This window comes from Coloeus monedula (genome assembly GCF_965178545.1).
Source record: "Coloeus monedula genome assembly, chromosome: 14".
Taxonomy (NCBI): domain Eukaryota; kingdom Metazoa; phylum Chordata; class Aves; order Passeriformes; family Corvidae; genus Coloeus; species Coloeus monedula.
The window spans coordinates 12,935,138-12,953,223 of record NC_138794.1 but is presented as its reverse complement, the minus strand read 5'-3'; the positions used below and the strand labels follow the sequence as shown (position 1 = coordinate 12,953,223).

Genomic DNA, 18,086 nt, shown 5'->3' with positions numbered 1-18,086 from the left:
CACTGACCCCTGCACCAGACACAGCTCACAGGCAGTGTCCCTGTGAGCTGTGCCCACTCCAGAGAGAGGGACAAGCGTGACCACCAGAAACCACACAGGTGTCTGACCCGGGAGGTGCTAGAGCAGGGACGGCAGGTCCCAAGTGGGCAGGGGCTGGGACTTCTCAGCAGAAGGGCTGTGGGCTCCTGAGGGCACAGCCTGAGCTGGGCACTGACTGAGCTCCATCGTGGTGCCCTGGCTGTGTTGCCTCAGGGGCCTGCACCCTGCTCCATTGATACGGGCAGAAGGGATGGGGGGAACCCCTGCCCCTCGGGGTGAGGGGCTGCAGGGTGTCCTGCTGTCACCAAAACTTGGGAATAAAACCCTCTAACACTGTAATTTCAGTATTAGAAAGTAGCATTACTTTATTTCAGTGCCAGGTGTGCAGGGGGTACCTCCTACTCCACACACTGCAGCTGGCTAACAGACTAGTTTAAATCTTTGTAACTTGCTTATTACATTTCCCAAAACTCATACATGTAGGCTAAACATTCCTGCAAATTCTTTTGCATATTTATATCACTTTTTGGAGCTCATTTACTTAAGAGTAGGGGTTTTTTGAGGGTCTCTGGTGCTCATTTGGGGAGCACCCCATTTCTCAAATTATCTAGTTTTGGTCATAGGCCTCCAAAACTGTTTCTTCTCTTTGAATACATCCCAGCTCTGAGGTCTGGCCAAGACATATCTTCTCATCAGTGTTGCTCAGGCCTGCAGTCTTTAAGGCTAAGATAACTACTTGCACACATTAATATAGGACTAAGCACTTTTGGCTGAAGTTAAAGGAATTCACAAGACTTAAACACTATTCATTACAATTAAAGATTTTCCCAACACAGTGGGGGCTCTGATCCAATGGCCAGTGCTGCCCCAGCCCAGCTGCACTTGTCCAAACAGGGAGGTGGGAAGCGGCTGTGGTGGGTGCAGAACTCATTACCCGGGAGCTCATCAGCTAATGGGACCCAGGAGGGGGCCGGGCAGCAGGGAAGGGGCCATGCCTGGCCTGGGCCATGGGGTGCAAATCTCCCGCCAGCTGCCCCTGTGCCCCCACGCTGGGGCCGGATGTTGGAATGGGGTTGGCACTGGTGGCCTCGGATTGGTTGGGTCAGTGCTGGGCACTGCTCAGATGTGCACACACGGTTTGGGGGTCCTGTGCCCCCAGCTGTGTCTCCTCAGCTGTGCCCTCCTGCTTTGTGGGGATCCTGTGCCCCTCATGTTCCCCTGGGCTTTGCACACCCTGTTTGGGGGCCTGCTGTACCACTGGGCTGCGCACACCCAGTTTGGGGGTCCTGTGCCCCTAATGTACCCCCAGGCCAGGCTGTGCACACCAGGTCTGGAGACCCGTGCCGTGCCATGCCCGTGTCCCCTTGCTCCCTGATGGATTTTCCGTCCCTCGGCGGGGCCGTTTCCCGGGAAACCTTCACACCCGCCGGGCCCAACACCTGCGGGGCCTGGGAACGCGGCGGGGGGGCTTCTCCCAGCCCCGACCCTGGCCCTCGACACCCGCCACCCCTGGGGGTTCCCCTGCCACTGCCAGCACCGGGCAGCACCAGGGGATCTGAGCTCATGGGCGTGGTGGGGGATCGGCACCCCCAAACCGGGTGTGGGGGGTTGTGTCCCACAAAGGTCAGTCCCCGGCTGGGGTCGTGCTGCAGCGGGAGACACAGGGACACGCCACCGCAGATGCGCTGCAAACCCCACTGAAGCCCCATCAGAGCCCCACTGCACCCCCACTGCAGACCTTGCTGCAGCCCTACTGCAGCTCCCCCCCAGCAGACCTGCTGAGACCCCGCTTCAGCTCCTGTGTGGGTCCCAGCCCCGTCCCCAGCCCAGCGCGGGGGCGAGGGGCAGCACCGAGCAGCTTCACACCTCTGGGGTGAAATTCGTCACCCCGTGTTCACAGCCGCGGCCCCCGGCCCCCCCCCCCCCCCAAGACCCCCAGCCTTTGAAGTGCTGCTCCTGCAGCCACGAAGGTGCCTCTTCACACCTCGGGCCCGGCATAAAGCCGGGGCGGTCGGGAGCCACTGACACACAGGTCCCAGCCTCCGGCCCTGCCATGGCCCACGGCCACACGCTGCCCGCCACCGCCCCACTGCAGGACTGGGGTGACCGCGGACCTCCGGACCCTCTGGGCTACAGCAGCAGCTCTCCCGCAGCATCACCTGACTCCTGTGGCCTCGCGTCCCCCGCCGCTGCCCGGGGACCCTGCCGAGGGCACGCCGGGCCCCGCCCCAGGGGCAGGAAGGGGGTGCGGGGCGGCGGGGGAGCGGGGGTCCCGCGGCAGAGCGCCAGCGAGCGGGAGAAGCTGCGGATGCGGCGGCTGGCGCAGGCCCTGCTGCGGCTGCGGCACTACCTGCCGCCCGCGCTGGCGCCCGCCGGGCAGACCCTCACCAAGATCGAGACCCTGCGCCTCGCCACCCGCTACATCGCCCACCTCTCCGCCCTGCTGGGGCTCGGCCGGGGGGCGCCGGCCCCCCGACACTGTCCCCTCTGCCCCCGGGGCCTGGGGTGCTGCCAGGACACGGAGCCCCGTGATGCTTCGCCCCCCGGCACTGCGGGTTGGGGGTCACCTCCCATGGCGAGGACCCCCCCGGAGCTGCACGGAGCTCCCGGCATGGGGACGGGTGCCTGGGGGTCACCTCTCTGCAGCCCTGCTGTGGGCACTCTCCCGGAGGTGCTTGGGGGTCCGGAGATGGGGCTAGGGACCTGGGGGTCACCCCCCTACACCCCTGCTGCAGGGATCCCCCCAGATGTACTTGGGGGTCCGAACATCAGGATGGAGACCTGGGGGTCTTCCCCCTACATCCCTGCAACCGGGACCCCTCCAGAGGTGCTTGGGGTTTCCAACATCGAGACGGAGACCTGGCAGCCACCCCCCTACATCCCTGCAGTGGGGACCTCCTCAGAGATGAACAAGGCTGTCACCTCCTCTGCGTCCCCCTGGCTGACCCCGCCCCACTGTGCAGGGGCTGGGGCCCCCCCGGATCTCCCTGGTGATGTCCTGGACATGGGGCTGGTGCTGTCAGAGTTCGTGGGCACAGGGACAGTCACCCAGGTACGTGCTGGTGGGGACTGGGCTGACTCTCAGCATGGGGCTGGCATGGGGCAGGGATCAACCCCTCTTGGGGCGGCCTCAGTGTCCTCTTGGTGTGGGGCAGTGCAGGAACTGGTTTTGGGGTAACAACAACCTTGTCGGGGTTAGGGAATGGAGAGGTGAGCCCTGCTCCATGCAGGGGGTGAGGTGGGTACTCTAGCCTGCCCCATCCTTCCTGGTGCTTCCCTCCCACGGGAAGGAGGGATCCCACTAGTGGGGACAGAATGGAGTCCGTTGTCCTGCTTCTCCCTGCCCAGGAGCCCTTCCAGGGGGTAGGCTGTCACTCCCATGTCCCCACCCCCATCTGGTCCTCTGTCTGGCTGCTCACCCCTCTCCCTGTTGGCTCCCCAGGATCTCTCTGCGGACCTGCTCTCACTTCTGGAAGCTCTGTTCCCACCACAGCCCCGGCACTGACCCAGATGAGTCCCTGGGCCTGGAGCACCCACTGCCCCACGATGCCTGTCTGAACCCCTGCAGCCTGGGGACACGTGCAGCCCTTGGGATGGCTGCAGGAACAAGCTGCCCCGTCTGTCGGAGCCTGGAGCCGTGCTGGACGCGCCGGGTGGCGGTGGCTGGATGTGAATAAACCCTTGTGCCCTCTCTGTGTGTCCATGTGGCTGTTCCCAGGACCTGGGCACGGGATGGGCTTTGGCATGCCTAGGGCCTGGTGTGTATGGGGTCCTGTGTGCCCAGGGTCTCCTTGCTGGGCTGCAGGGCTGAGGGGCTGTGGGGCAGCCAGGCACCATCTGGGAGAGCAACTTGGGGATGTATCAAGAGAGACAGTCCCCTTGCCCTGGGGCCTGATCTCCAGCCAGGAAGGGGCGAGGATCCCCAGCACCCTCCAGATCCAGCCTTCCCACTTGGCAGTTCTGGGCCTGTGGGAGCTCCCCAGTGCAGAGTGAAATGGCTAGATTTGGGGTCCAGCTCAGTGTGGGGACGGGGCTGAGCCCACAGGCTGCAAGAAGCAGAGTGTGAGTGCCTGTGATGGGGACCCTATGTCCCCAGCCCCCTTGGTGGCTCCCTGAAGTCTGGGGTCCCCATTAGCAGGAGGGTGTTGGGACCTGGCAGCCATGTGCTAATGTGTCAGGGGAGTATCTCTCCAGCTCTGGGGTCTGGGGTGAAGGGTGGGGGGTTAATGAACCCCATGGAGTGTGAAAGGACTCTCTAATGAGGTTAATTCCCTCTGCTGGGGTGGAGGAGGGGGGTGACAGAAGGGGACACAAGCCTTTGAGGTGTAAAGCAGCCCACTGCCCTGCCCTCTCCTGGGCTGCAGCCCCTGCTCTCCAGCCAGGGCTGAAGGGACCTGGGCATGTGCTCCAGCCATGGGGACACTGCCACGGGGATGACAACGGTCTGGGAGAGCCGCTGGCAGTCGCAGGGCTGGGAGGAAGGACCTGTGGATCTCTGGGGCCCCCAAATGCTGCACCTCAATGAGAGGAGCCCCAGTGTGCCCTGATATCTGGTCCTGGCAGCAGCAGTGCCAGACCTGGGGGGCACTGGCAGCACCCCCTGGGCTGGGGGGCTCCCTCCCACAGACGTGGGGCACGTCCCATGGTCCATTCCTGTGTGTGAGCACCACGCACACTTACGTGTGCGTCCATGTGCTGTGGGTGGCAGGGGAAGGACCGTGCTGTTCCAAGCTGCTGGCTACGTCAAGGACCATTCAGAGCTGCCAAGGGCGCCCACGCCACAGCATCTGCAGCAGCAGCTGCAGGTGCTGCCTCTCTGCAGTACCTGCCCCGGTACCTGCCCCGCTCCCTGCTACACTCCCCCTCGTGCCCCAGAGCAGATGCAGAAGCCCTCAGCATAGAGCCCTGGCACTGTGTGAGCATCGGCCCTACCATGGCCCGGCTGGGGAAAGCTGGGCAGGACACCCTGGATGCAGGTGAGGTGGGGGGAATGGGGTGTCATTGTTGGGCTGGGGGAGTCACCGTCGCAGGCAAGATCATGAGGGATACTCTGGGCATGGAGAGGGGCACGGCAGTAATGGCCTGAGGTGGGTGGCGTGTTGGGGTCAGCTGCCAATGTCTTCCTCTGTCCTGCTTGGCACCGGGGACCCCCATAGTTCTGCAGGCATGGAGGGGCTCTGGGGGGTCTGGGGTAGCAGCAGGATGCAGCGAGCAGGCAAAGATGGAATGCAGGGAAGTGAGCTCAGAAATGTGACGCCGGCACTGTGGCCCTGGGCAGGGGGCTCTAGGGGAAAGGACCCACAATGCTGAGTGTGGCCTGCCACACCCAGAGCTCCCATCTGAGGGTTGCCACTGCCCCTTTGCCTGTTGTGGCAGGTAGGGGCCATCCAGACCCAGGCCCTGCAGTGGGAAACACCAGTGGGGAGCCCCCCAGCGTCACCCCCCCCGAGTGGGGCTGCACCTGGAGCCCCCCCAATGAGAACGGCGAGGAGCCCCTGCAGCTGCCCACCTTCTCCCCCGCCGCCCAGGTGCGTGTGGCCGTCACCTTCGCCCTCTTCGCCCTCTCAGCTGGCTGCAACTTGGCAGTGCTGCGGGCAGTGGGGGGCCGGGGCAGCGGCCGGCGCCCCCACATCCGCCTGCTGCTGCGGCACCTGGCTGCAGCGGACCTGCTGGTCACCGTGGTGGTGATGCCGCTGGACGCCGTCTGGAACATCACGCTGCAGTGGTGGGCGGGCGACCTGGCCTGCCGCCTGCTCATGTACCTGCGGCTGCTGGCCATGTACGCCTCTGCCTTCGTCACCGTGGTCATCAGCCTGGACCGGCAGGCCGCCATCCTGCACCCGCTAGCCATCGCCCGCGCCCGCGCCCGCAACCGCGCCATGCTGCACGTGGCCTGGATCCTCAGCGCGGGGCTGGCAGTGCCACAGGTACCGACCCCGGGAGCCCCTCCGGCCCCTGCCCGTGACAGACCCCCACCTAGCCCAGTGTCTGATGACACTGTCCGGGCTCACCGCCAGGGCTGGTGCCACTGCAGGGTGGGGACAGAGAGGGGTTGGAGAGCCCTGTGGGATGGGCATGGAGTGGTGGTGATAGAGTGGCTGTGGCAGTGATCCCCCTTCACCCAGTTCTGCCCAGTGGCTGGGGTGCCCCCCAGGCCCCTGTCAGTGGGGAGCAGAGCCAGTGCAGGGGTGATAACAGGTCCTACCCCACAGGCTGGATCTGTCCCTATGGGTCTGGGGGGTCCCTGCTTTGGCCTCCAATGCCCTCCCTGCCTCAGGAGGCACAAATCCCCATCACCCCATCCCACCTCTCTTGTCTCCAGCTGTTCCTGTTCCACACCATCACCCTGCGCCCCCCGCACAACTTCACCCAGTGCACCACACGCGGCAGCTTCCCTCGGCCCTGGCATGAGACCCTCTACAACATGGTGGGCTTTGCCTGCCTCTTCCTGCTACCATTGCTCATCATGGTCTGCTGCTACACCCGCATCCTGCTGGAGATCTCCCGCCGGATGGGCTCCAGCCTCTGTGAGTGCCAGGCACCATGGGACACAGCCCCATGCCTGGGGAAGTCCTGTCTGGAGCTGTTGTAGGGACCCCCCAGCTTTCCCCCAGGGCATGGGGTCCCTGTCCCAGCCCCACTTTCCCCTCACGGGCTGTGCCCCTCCAGTCTCCTCACAGGACGCGTCACTGCGGTGCTCCAGGAACAACATCCCACGAGCCCGGCTGCGGATGCTGCGGATGAGCCTGGTCATCGTCTCCTCCTTCATCCTTTGCTGGACCCCCTACTACCTGCTGGGGCTCTGGCACTGGTTCTGTCCCCGCGCCATGGAGAAGAGGGTCTCGCCGGCCCTCACCCACATTCTCTTCATCTTTGGCCTCTTCAATGCGTGCCTGGACCCCATCACCTACGGGCTCTTCACCATCCCCCTCAGGGGGGGCTGGGGTTGCCCATGCAGGCCTGGCCCCCTGGCCCAGCCCCCCTCCCCAGCCACTGGCTCCTTCCGCTGCTCAGCCTCCTCCCTGCCACCCAAGCGGGGAGTCCAGGGGGTGCAGAGGTCCCGAGGGGCTGCCAGGGACGCCTCCTGTCACAGCAGCTCCCTGTGAGACCAGCACGACTGCTGGGGTGCTCAGGGCAGAGGGGTCTGGCAGCAGGATGACTGGGTCAGCGCAGGTCCAGCAGGGATGGAGTCACTGCTGATCCCTCCCCGCACCCTGAAGTGACTCTGCGGGCTTGGGGCTGGTGGTGGTGCCCCCATCCCCTCTCCCTTCTCTGTGCCCTGAACAGCAATAAAGTGTCCTATGGCCACCTCTTGTCCCTCCTGTGTCCCCCAGTGGGGAGCTGAGCTGGTGTCCCTAGAGCCAGCACCCTGACCCTTTTGCGTCTCAGCTGCCCCTGTCCCCACCATGGGTGGCTCAAGAGTCCCCAGGAAGGAGCAGATTCAAGGCCATCCACAGCCTGGCCAAGGCTGGGTGCTTCCCTCCCTGTTCATCCCCACAGGGCTCTGTGTCCCAGTGGGCACAGGGCTAGCCCCACCAGCCAACGCCAGGCTGGTGGCAGTCCCAGGGTGCTGCTGATGTTGGCTCTGCTCCAAACAGGAGCTCCTGGCTCCTGCCCAAGGCTGTTGGAAGGCACATAGGGCCAGTTCTCCTGCCTGCGGCAGCTGCCCCAAGGCCAATGCTGACGGCGGAGCTGGCACAGCTGCCGGGGCCTGGAGAGGTAGGAGAGGGCTGCGGGTGCCCGGGCCCCTCACTCCGTCCAGCACCAGGAGCACTGTCAGAGTGAGGGACAGCCCCAAAGAACAGCCCTGGCATCCCCTCAGCCTCAGGGAAGGAACTACAGAGCTGGGCTCTGCCCAGGGTCCCCACTCTGCTGCCGATGGATGCTGGGCTCCCTTGGCTCCTCAGTCCCCACTGCCCAGTGGGAAGCCCATCGCAATCCACTGACAGTGTGGCCTCACACTGGGGCCCAGACAGCGGTGCTGCTCCTGCTGAGGGGTCTCTCTGGCTCCAGCATCTGGTCCTGTGCCAGGAGCCAGCTCAGCTGGTGCAGACAGGGGGCCAAGGCAGGAGGGCAGGCAGAAGTTGTGCCCAATAACTGCAGTGCCAGCCATGCTTGCAGGGATTTATTTGAAAGTGGCAAAGGAAAAGTCTGGTGGAGTTGATTCAGCTCTGAAAAATGATCTCACGTCTGCTTGAGGGCTGGAGGGCCAGCACACTGGTCACTCCAGGGTCTTGTGAGTGTTTCCATTTTGTGGGGCTCCAGGGAATGAGGGGCTGCAGTCCCAGGTGTGTGTGGGTCCTCCATGCTTCCAGGGCAGGGATGGGGCTTCCTTGGCACGGGTCCGCAGGGTGGGGGGAATGTGTGGGGGGCTGAGTCTCAGGCATGGACTCGTGTGAGTATGAAAATACCACCTGGAATGGGCACACCACTTGCCAGCCTGAAAAATGCTGTGAGGAGAGGAGCTGGTAGAGCCAGAGCACCACCCAGCAAAAAACCTTCCCTTCTTGGATGCTGCTGTTGCTGTGGCCCTGCTGCTGGGCGCACCCTGCCTGCCACAGGACACCTGGGGTGCAGAGACCCCCAGCCCACGGGCAGCTCTCCTCAGGCTGACGGCACTGGGTGGGTGCCAGGTGGGCCAGCGCTGCCCCATCCCCTTGGCGGCTGCACAGGGCTTCAAGGGGCAGCGTGTGGTCATCACAGTCACGTTGGGCTCTGAGGGTGCCCCAGTGTTGATGCTGGTGCTGGTCCCACCCGCTTCCTGGTGCAGCCAGAGAACGGGGACTGGGTGGCCAGGCAAGGGGACAGGGCCGTAGGCTGGGCGATGGCAAGTGGGAGGTGATGCTGGGGGACACCTGTACTTGGGTGATCGTGTCCACCCGGCTCAGCAGTGTCATGTCACCCCTGTTCCCACCCCCCGCCTGCCCATGGCACAGATCAGAGGCAAAGCGCGACCCCAGGGCCGCAGCTGTCCCATTCCCTGCTCCACTTGGGCACAGACACACCAGCTCTAGGTGCCAGCTCCGCCGCTGCTGGGTCTCTTCTCAGTGAAGAAGCTCTTGAGCAGCATCACCTGCCCGATGCTGACCACGAAGAGGATGAGGGTTTCCCCCACTGACCAGTATGAGACACGGCCATTGAGCTCCTCAGCTCTGCTCCGGTCCTGCGCCTCCCGCAGCCGGTAGTGGGTCTGGGAGTCAATCACTGCGTTCAGCATCTCATGGATGGTGACACAGGCGGATTCCATCTGGGGGACAAGGACAAGAGTGCCCTGTTGCTTCTGACCTGGCACAGCTGAGGGAGCCCAGGACTGTGCCAGGGCACCCAAGAGCAGGACAGCAGTGTCTGTGTTGTAGGCTCCCTGCCAGAACCCATCCAGGGTGGTTTCCCATGGGGACAGAGCTAGAGGGCCGTCAGGGCATGTGGATGCCCAGCCCAGAGGCTCATACTGAGGGATGGAATGGCTGATGCAATTTCCTCATGTGTGACGGACATTGGCTGCTGCAGATGGGGGAGCCCAGACCCAGCACAGCTCCCCCATCCCAGGCAGAGGATGTGGTGTGTGGTGGGGCTGTTGGCTGGCGGTTGGCACTTCTGCATCCAGCCGAGGAGGAGGGGGAAATGTCCCCAACTGCCATCCTGCAAGGGAGGGCTGCGGCAGGACCCTTCCTCCCTTCTTCCCTCCCTGCTTTCCTCTTGGGACCCACCTGTGTCAGGGCGGTGACGCGGTTGTTCATGTCGGGCAGGATGGGCGGCTCATCGCCCACCTGGAAGTCGAAGTAGACAATTTTGTGGGAGAAGGTGGAGAACTCGTTGCTGAAGCAGAAGGTGTAGACACCCTTGACCTCAGTGTGGTGCGAGAAGCTGTCGTACTGCTTCTTGGTCTCCTGGTAGATGGTCTTGCTGTTGGGGTCCTCCACGTAGCAGTCCACATCATAGTGTCCTCCGCTGATCACCTGTGCAGGGAGATGTGTCTCAGATGGTGGCACATGCCAAGCAACGTGGCAAGGGGCCCCTGACCCTGCCCAGCCCCACAGCTGTGTGAGAGGCCAGCGGGCACCATGCCCATGGGATGGGGCCCAGGCCAGGGGAGCGCTCAGGAAGCTGTGCACCACGGTGCCAGCAACTCAGGTGGAGCGCCCACTGCTCAAGTGGGATGCCTGGAGACAGGGACAGCCCTCATGACTCAGGTTAGGGGCTCCTATGGCTGTTGTGGGCACATCCCAGACCTGGCTCTCAGGTGGACACTGCCAGGCATGGGGCTGGGGTTGGGAACAATTCCTAGTGCAGCGTGGAGGGAATTGGGGTGCGCACGGGAGGAGGGAATTGCAGCCCTGCCTGGGGCTCTGCACGGCACAGAGATGGGAGCGTGGGCAGGGCCATGGGCAGAGGCAATAGGCACACGCATGGGCAGAGGCACAGAGATGGGACACAAATGGGGTGCTGGCAGGGCCTAGGCAGGGGTGCGGGTGGAGGGGGCGCTGGCAGGGGTATGGACAGGAGGTGCAGGCAGGGAGCATGCAGGGCTGCCGGAAGGTACAGGCAGGTACAGGCAGGGTAGTACCTGATAGTCGAGGGTGAACTTGATGCCGCTCTCCAGCTCCTGGTGGAAGCAGCGCTGGGCGCTGTCGGGCAGCTCCAGCGTCAGCTCCGTCCCGCCGGCCCCCAGCGCGGCCAGCAGCGCGGCCAGGCACAGCGTCCGCACCGCGACACGCACCGCGCCCGGCATCGCCACCCGCACCGAGCCGGCGGCGCCACCGGCACCGGCACCCGGCCCCGCACCGGCACCGGCACCGGCACCGGCCCCGCACCGCCCCCCTGACGTGGCGCTTCCGCTGCGAGCGGGGCGGGGCGGGGCGGGGCGTGGGCGGCACCTCCGGCCCCGGGGCGGGCACCCACGGGGAGCGTTCCGGGCACCCCCGGCACCCTGGGAACCCCTGGCATCTCCGGGCCGAGCACTCCGGGAACCCCGGGGACCCCCCCGGGCCGGGCGGCTGGTGTCGGGTCCACGCGAGATCAGCCTCCGTCCAAAGCTGAGCGCTTTATTAATGCAGTGCAAAATTAGTGCAAAAGTCTCCGCAGGGCCACGGCGTCACCCCAACACCTGCCCCTGCACCCTTACACACACGCAGCCTTGTAAATAAACGCATTCATGGAGTCACGGAATCTGTCGGCATCCACGGCACACGGCCGGTCCACGGCACACGGTGCGCGGGGTGAGGCGTGGCGTTGGGAGGGCTCCCTGCGCGGGTAGGTAGAGCGGGGTCTTGGCTGTGGCGCGGGGCCTGCGACTTTCCCGGTGGGATGAACCCCTGGGGTCAGCCCGTGTCACCCTCCGTGACTTGGTATCCCGGGTTCCCCGCCGCTGGCAAAAGCTTCCCATCCAGCCAGGCTGGGACCGTCCTGCTCGGGGATTCAGCGCTTCTTGAATTCAGAGCTCCTCGGCGTGGTGGGGAACGAACCCCCTGAAGCTCGGACGCTTCAGAGACAAGAGAAGCCCATCCCGGCCCACAACCGACGAGGCTGCAGCGGTGCCGGGTGAGCTCAGCCGCCGGAGATCCGGAGCGTTCGGGAGTCTCGGAGGTGAAGGATTGTCTCCCTCTCCCGCTCCAGGAGAGCACCGACACGGTCCGTGGCTGGAGGGGTGTTCCCGCTCCTCTAGCCCCCGCAGTACTGAGCCCCTTCCCTTCCTGGAAGGCACTTCATGAACGCCTCAGCCCCAGAGATCACCACCGGGGGTCCGGGAGGGGATTCGGTGAGTGAACGAGCAGGATGGAAGAAAAGCGGATTGCAACTAGTGAGGAATAAGTGAACTGCACGTGAGATCCTTGGCACGGAGCTTTGCGATCTAGGACGGTGTGGGATCGATCTCCCAGGTGGTCGCTCCCGATTCAGCCCCTGGGCTCAGGGCTGAACCCCCTGGCCACCAGTGTGTCCCCGGAGCCAGTACCCACTCTGTGTGGGAACCGTCCCGTTTCTGCAGGGACAGCACGGCTTTGGCCACCTCCCTGTGAACAAATGGTGACATGGCTACTGTGCCACGACCTCCTCGAAATCGGAGAGGTGCCGCATCTGCTCTGCCTGCATGGAATGTCTGCGGAGAAGCTTCCTGTGGGCTCTCAGATCACCCCGCCTGGGTGAGCTGGGCGTGAGTGGCACCAGGGGCTTCAGCCCAGCAGCCAGCGGGGAGAGGGCTTTGCTGGAGCCAATGTCAGGAATCGGGGGGTTGGGGTTCACGTTCAGGGGGGGCAGATATCCTGGCCTTGTGTGGGAGATGTGGTCCAGCAGCAGGGTCCCGGATCCTCGCCTCTCCAGCAAGCTGGGTGGCCGGCGCCGGCCAGTGCTGGGCGATGTGCTGGCACTGCCGGAGGGAGACTCACAGGAACCATCCAGCAAGGCCAGGTGGGACCCGCTCAGCTTCCTCCTCTCTGATGGCCCCTTCCCCACCTCGGTGACCTGGGAATCTCCTTTGTGTTCAGTGCCTGTCCTCCACCAGTGTGGAGTGTCCATCCCTGCAGGTGAGCTGGTGGCCGAGCTGGTGCTCTCTGGCTCCTCTGGGACCGTGATGCTCCGGGGCAGGCATGGGTGGGTGCTTGGGCTCTTCTCGTGGGTGGCTTTCCATGCCAGTGGCCCCAGTGCCTGCTCATCCACTGGGGGGAAGAGAGAGGGGTCCCTTCCCTTGCTGCTGCTGCTGCGGGTGAGGGAGGGCTTTTTGGAGAGCGAGAGGTCACTGATGCCCGTGATGACCTCGTTGTCAGTGCAGACCCGCGTGTCATCACGGTGCGCAGAGGCTGCCAGCACCGAGGGTGCCACCAGACCCCATGGCTCTGACCGCAGTCGCTTCAGTCGGGGCAGGTGGGCTCTCCGGGCAGCTCTCTGGCCCGGGGAGGGTGGCTCAGTGTCCCCAGTGTTTGAAGGGTGTGGGGTGAGAATGCTGCTCTCCTTCTCAGCAGGGGAAGGTGCTGAGATGGGATTTTTCAGGTGAGTACTGGAGGGGGCTGCACCCTCCTCCGGGGGAGGCCTCTCCTTGAACTCCAGCGCAGGGGCAACGTTCAGGTACTGCTTGGCAGTCTTGGTGCCAGAGGCTGATGTGTCCATGGTGATGATGATCACCTCCTTCCCTTTGGCTCTGCAGGCATTCAGGAGGTGCTGCAGCACAGCCTTGTCTTCTGCGTTGATGGCGTGGACCAGTGCTGAGGCTCCCGAGTGGTCTTCCAGGCTGGGGTCTGCCCCACTCTCCAGCAGCAGAGACACCACATCTCCCCCAGCCCCACGGATACAGGCATGCATGAGGGCGGTTTTCCCAGACTTGTCCTGGATGTTGGGATCAGCTCTGTTGTCCAGCAAGTACTTCACCATCTTGGCCTTGTGGATGCTCTGCTGGTCGACGTGCGTGGTGATGCAGGCCACCATCAGGGCAGTCTCCCCCTTCTCATTGCTCTCGTTGATGTAAGCCCCCCCTTCCAGCAGCAGCCGGGTCAACCGGAGCCGGCCGAGCCACACGGCCTTCAGGAGCGAGTTGCCCCCCAGCTCCAGCTCTGTCACTTCATCCATGGCTGCTGCTCCTGCTGGGTGATGGCAGTGGTGGCTGGCGGCTGTGGGGGGAACGATGGAGAAGAGGTGAGCCCCGCTCCTTTGTCCCTGCCTTCCTGGGATGCCATGCTCTGGGCACTGCCCCACTTCCCACTGTCCCTCTGGCCATGTCCACCCACCTTGTGCAGACAGCTGCCTGGATGCCTTGGTTTCCCCGGGAGATCAGAGAGGTTCTGATGGTCTCCACCGGCCTGCTGTGTCTGGGGGGCCACAACACAAAGCCCACTAGAGACTGTGTGAACTTCCCCGATGGCTTCCTGGGCTGGAGCCGGGATCTCTGCTTCCTCACTGCTGGAGGGAAGGAGAAACAGCCACAGTCATGCTGTCTATTGTGTTTCCACTGCCCCCTGCTTCTACTGCCCCGCTGACCCCCACTCCCTGCTCCCACTGCCACCCGCTCCTGCTGCCCCCGACTCCCTGTCTCACTCCTCAGAGTGTTCCTGGAGCCCTGAGCAGCCACTGCCCCCAGAGCGCCCCTGGAGAGGGCACAAGCCTCCCGGCCCTTCCCCACCCCTCCGTGCCCTCCATGGGGATCCTGCGGCCCCTGGACCTGCGGTCAGTGCTCACATTGCTTCCAGCCCCTCCCAAAGCCGCTGACGGTACCACTCCCTGCCCGTGAGCTCCCCACGGCCCCTTCCCGTGGGGACCCCTCGGACCCGGGGAGAGACCCGGGCGTCTGTTCTCCCCCACTCCCGCCGGGACTGGTGTCCCCCGCGCCCCTCCAAGCCGCGGCCATCCCGCTTCCGCTCCCGCCGCCGCCCCCGGCTGCGGTGATGATGGTGGGGGGCGGCCGCTGCCCCCGGCCCGCTACCTGCTGTCCGGTGCCCGTGTCGGTGTCCGGTGCCGCCGTCCGGTGTTGGTGCCGCTGCCCCGTGCGCTGTGCCGGGGCTGATGCCGGTGCCGGGGCTGATGCCGGTGCCGGTGTCCGTTCCTGGTGCCAGGTGCCGGTGCCGGTGCTTGGTGCCGGTGCCCGGCTGTCGGTGCCAGTGCCCGGTGCCGCTGCCCGGCGCTGCGCGAGGAGGAGGGCGCGGGGGGGCGGCGCGTCCGCCCGCGGGTGGGTGCGGGGAGCGCGGGGCGGGGATGTCCGTGTGCTGGGGGGCTGGAGGGGTCTGTGTCCCTGCCACCGGGCGCGGGGGAGCGTGTCCGTGTGCGGGGCACCGTGAGCGTGGGGGGGGGGGGTGAGGGGAGAGTGTCTGCGCCCACCCGTTCGGGGGTGTCTGTGTGGGGGGATGGGGTGCGAGTGTCCCTGCTCTTGGGGCTCTCCAGACCCCAAACTAGTCTAAGCCCACAGCTGTCCCCACCGGGAACAGGGGGAATTACGGCCCCCCTAAGCCCCCTCTGATGTCAATGACTCCGTGGTTTCAGCGCACATCTGGGAGAACCTGAGGGCACACCTGGGGCACAGGAGTGCTCTGTGCGGCGCAGGAGAAGCTGAGGTCCCCGTGCCTGCTCCCCGGGCAGAGCTGCCCTCAGTGCCAGGGCGATGTACCTGGACAAGCAGCAGTGTGCTGCCTCTCTGGCCCTCCTTTGTCCCCCAGATCTCGCATCTGGCCAAGAACCTGCTTCCCAGCAGCTTCCTCCACTTTCCTCGGTGTCTCTTTTGGAGCAGTCCCAGCAGAAAGAGGGAATTTAGAGGAAGAGGGAAATGGTCACAGATGGCGCTGACCACCACCCTAACCCCCATGGTTCTGTACTTCTGCAGACCATCACGGCTGTGAGGATGTTTGTCATCACACCCTCTGTATCACATTAACATTTGGGGAAATTTCTCTTGTGGTTAATAAAATATAATCTAATATTGCAGTGCTCTTCATTCAGAGATGATGATGACAATGAGAATCAGAGCCAGCAGAAAAATTAAGTCAGTCTTATTCCATTAGGGAGCATTTGGCAAACCTTATGGCAGGTTCCTCCTGACTTGGTAACACAGACACTCTGCAGTACCTGCGTAAACTGGCCATAACCCCCCCAAAATGTGTTTATCTGTCCATTTTCTAATGCATGAGCACACCAGTTGTCTAAAATAAACGGCTTAACTCCTGAAAGCAAAAGAATATAAACACCTTAACAAAATAAACATCTTAAAAATAAACTCCTGAAATCCGCAAATTTAGAACGGACAAGCTGTGGTGGCAGGAGGACCCCAGGCTGCCCAGCAATGGGGGTGCTACTCCAGCACCAGAAGAAGCCAGTGCATCCCCCCAGTGGAGGGGGGTCTGCTCTGCTCCCAGGGCACCCCAAGATGGGTCAGGGATGGCAACAAGGAGGGAGGAGGTGTTTGTGGGGAAAGAGGGAAGGTCCTGGGTCCCTGGTGATTGCAATTAGGAGAATGTTGGAAGAAATGGCTGGGGAGCCGACACCCCCACCTACAAATGCCCCTTCCTCCTCTGCCCCCTTGCTGCTCCTGTGAGTTGTCACCCCTGTGCTGGAGCCCAGGCTGGCTGGTCCTGGCTGGAAAGCAGGAACGACCTGTCCTTGAAGATGTTAAAACCTGAGAGTTCCCTTTCCTGCTCCACCAGGCTGGACTCACCAGCTTCCAGGTGTCCATGGGGTGGGAGATTCCCCAGATGTGAGGGACGAGCATGGTGATGCCAGCTCGGTTATGCCAGTCCTGGGAGCTGGGACCTCTGTGGAGGGGAGCAGGAATGGCCCCTGCCTGCTGCCAGAGGTCCTCAAATCTGCCCCAGCCGTGCCCTGGCTTTGCAGAGCCAATGTGTCCACTTATCTTCATCCTCCTTGTCTTCCTCACCAGTATCTGTGCCATCCCTGAGGATGCCATGGCAACGAGGCCGCAGGGATGACTGTTGGAGAAGCTGCAGCTCTGTGCAGGGCTCTGAGCCATGGGTTTGATCTCAGCAGTGCCCGTGCAGCCTTGGGGGCGGCAGGATGGGGTCCAGACATGATCAGTTTGGGACAAGACTGGGACGAGGGGGCTTTGAGGTGGCTGGGTGTCACCACAGAGTGTTCTGTGCACATGGAACAGCCCTGGCAGGGTGTGGAGGGCTGGGCAGTCACTGGAAGTGCTGCTGGTGATACCAGTCCCCTGTCACATGGGTGATACTGGTACCCAGAATCCTCACCTAGTCAGGGGGCTTCTTTCTGCAGGCAGGGCAGAGAGAGGCAGAGGTGACAGAACTGTGTGACTGAAGAGAACATCAGAGATGCTGAATGCTTTGTGGGGCCATCCCAGGACTATCCCGCCTGGATGAGCAGCCAGGGAGCTGTCATCCCTTTATTAGAGCCTGCTGAGGTATTGGTTAGTCAGGCCCAGCCTGGAGAAGAGGGAGCTGCTCTCTGGGACTGTAACAGGGCTGTCTGGTCTCTGTGGGGTGCCGTTGTGGTTCCCAGGGCACTTGTGGGGGCTGCAGTGATGCTTTGTGGGGCTGAGACTGTGGGAGCAGGGACAGGATGGTGAGGAGCTGTTGGCTCCATGTACTTCAGCCCTGGAGGAGCTGCAGCTCCTGGCTGAGAAGAGCTGGGTCTGTTTGCTGGGGAAGGGTCTTGTCTCAAAGTATCATGTCCTGGCACCTTCGGACTCCCAGCTCAGGCACAGGTAGGGTGCCAGTGCAGGCTTGCCAAGGGCTGAACCAGTCCCGTCTCCCGGGACGCACCCGGTGCTGGCAGGTTCTATTTTGGGTGCTTTGCCGAGGGCTGTGTGAGTTATTCCTGCCAGCTCATCCCTGCACGGCCACCGTTTCACCGTTTATAGCCACACTCCTGGGGGCTGAGCGCAGGCATGGGGGAGTTCAGCATTCGGGGGGAACCACTGGCTCTGCTGCTGCTGCTGCTGCTACCTAGGGCACAGCCCAGGTCCCTCGACCCGTGGGACACAGTGGGGCTGAGCCTGAGCACAGGGGGTCCCAGCCCACCAGAGTTCAGCCCCAGCCATGCCCCTCCTGGGGTTTCACGGAGGAGAGGGTCCAACCATGCCCTCAGCACCTTGTTTCCCCTCAGATGTAAGCAGAGCTGGAGCCTGGGTCAGGTTTGTACCTGCTTTAATTGGGACCCTGATTTCCCCTGCTGGAAAAATGGGTGTGCCAGAGATCAGTCAGCTAAAGTCAGCCCTGCCACCTACTGTGGCCATGAAGTGCTTCATACTGCTGGTCCTTGTCCCCTCTGGTCCCTGGCTTTGGCCGGACAGTTGAGCTGCCCATGGGGAGACATTGCCCAGCACAGTGGCACCTTGGCCAGGCTGGGGACGCAGCAGCTCACCACAGCCTGGGGCACCGGGATGGATGGAGAGGCGTCTGTGTGACTCCACATCTTGTGGCATTGCCAAGGGCACGGGGAGCTGGCATAGATCTCTGGGACCAGAGGGGGTGTCCAAGGGGACCTGGAGTGGGTGATGCAGTGGGTGATGATGCAGTGGCTGATGCAGCGGGTGATGCAGTGAGTGATGATGCAGCAGGTGATAACAGTGGGTGATACAATGGGTGATGAAGTGTGTGATGCAG

At 63.4% G+C, this 18,086-nt stretch overlaps 4 protein-coding genes across 4 annotated transcripts; 2 read left to right on the top strand and 2 right to left on the bottom strand.

Annotated features, from left to right (window-relative positions):
• Window positions 1-2,092: 2,092 nt before the first annotated feature.
• LOC309578206 (uncharacterized protein) lies at window positions 2,093-3,544 on the top strand (the record flags this gene model as incomplete). The annotated part of the gene is made up of 3 exons (XM_082290629.1): window positions 2,093-2,788; window positions 2,945-3,091; window positions 3,482-3,544. 3 exons carry the CDS (start codon window positions 2,093-2,095, stop codon window positions 3,542-3,544), a joined length of 906 nt encoding a protein of 301 aa, XP_082146755.1.
• A 1,428-nt stretch (window positions 3,545-4,972) lies between these two features.
• On the top strand, window positions 4,973-7,145 carry LOC309578204 (gonadotropin-releasing hormone II receptor-like; the record flags this gene model as incomplete). The annotated part of the gene is made up of 4 exons (XM_082290627.1): window positions 4,973-5,015; window positions 5,416-5,966; window positions 6,362-6,566; window positions 6,709-7,145. The coding sequence occupies 4 exons, from the start codon at window positions 4,973-4,975 to the stop codon at window positions 7,143-7,145; spliced, it is 1,236 nt and encodes a 411-aa protein (XP_082146753.1).
• Window positions 7,146-8,162: 1,017 nt separating this feature from the next.
• On the bottom strand, window positions 8,163-10,852 carry TMED3 (transmembrane p24 trafficking protein 3). Its single transcript, XM_082290962.1, has 3 exons — window positions 10,604-10,852; window positions 9,747-9,995; window positions 8,163-9,286 (listed from the first exon to the last, which is right to left on the bottom strand). The coding sequence occupies exons 1-3, from the start codon at window positions 10,766-10,768 to the stop codon at window positions 9,050-9,052; spliced, it is 651 nt and encodes a 216-aa protein (XP_082147088.1). The 5' UTR covers window positions 10,769-10,852; the 3' UTR covers window positions 8,163-9,049.
• A 1,127-nt stretch (window positions 10,853-11,979) lies between these two features.
• ANKRD34C (ankyrin repeat domain 34C) lies at window positions 11,980-13,593 on the bottom strand (the record flags this gene model as incomplete). The annotated part of the gene is made up of 1 exon (XM_082290732.1): window positions 11,980-13,593. The coding sequence occupies one exon, from the start codon at window positions 13,591-13,593 to the stop codon at window positions 12,070-12,072; it is 1,524 nt and encodes a 507-aa protein (XP_082146858.1). The 3' UTR covers window positions 11,980-12,069.
• Between the last annotated feature and the right edge of the window lie 4,493 nt (window positions 13,594-18,086).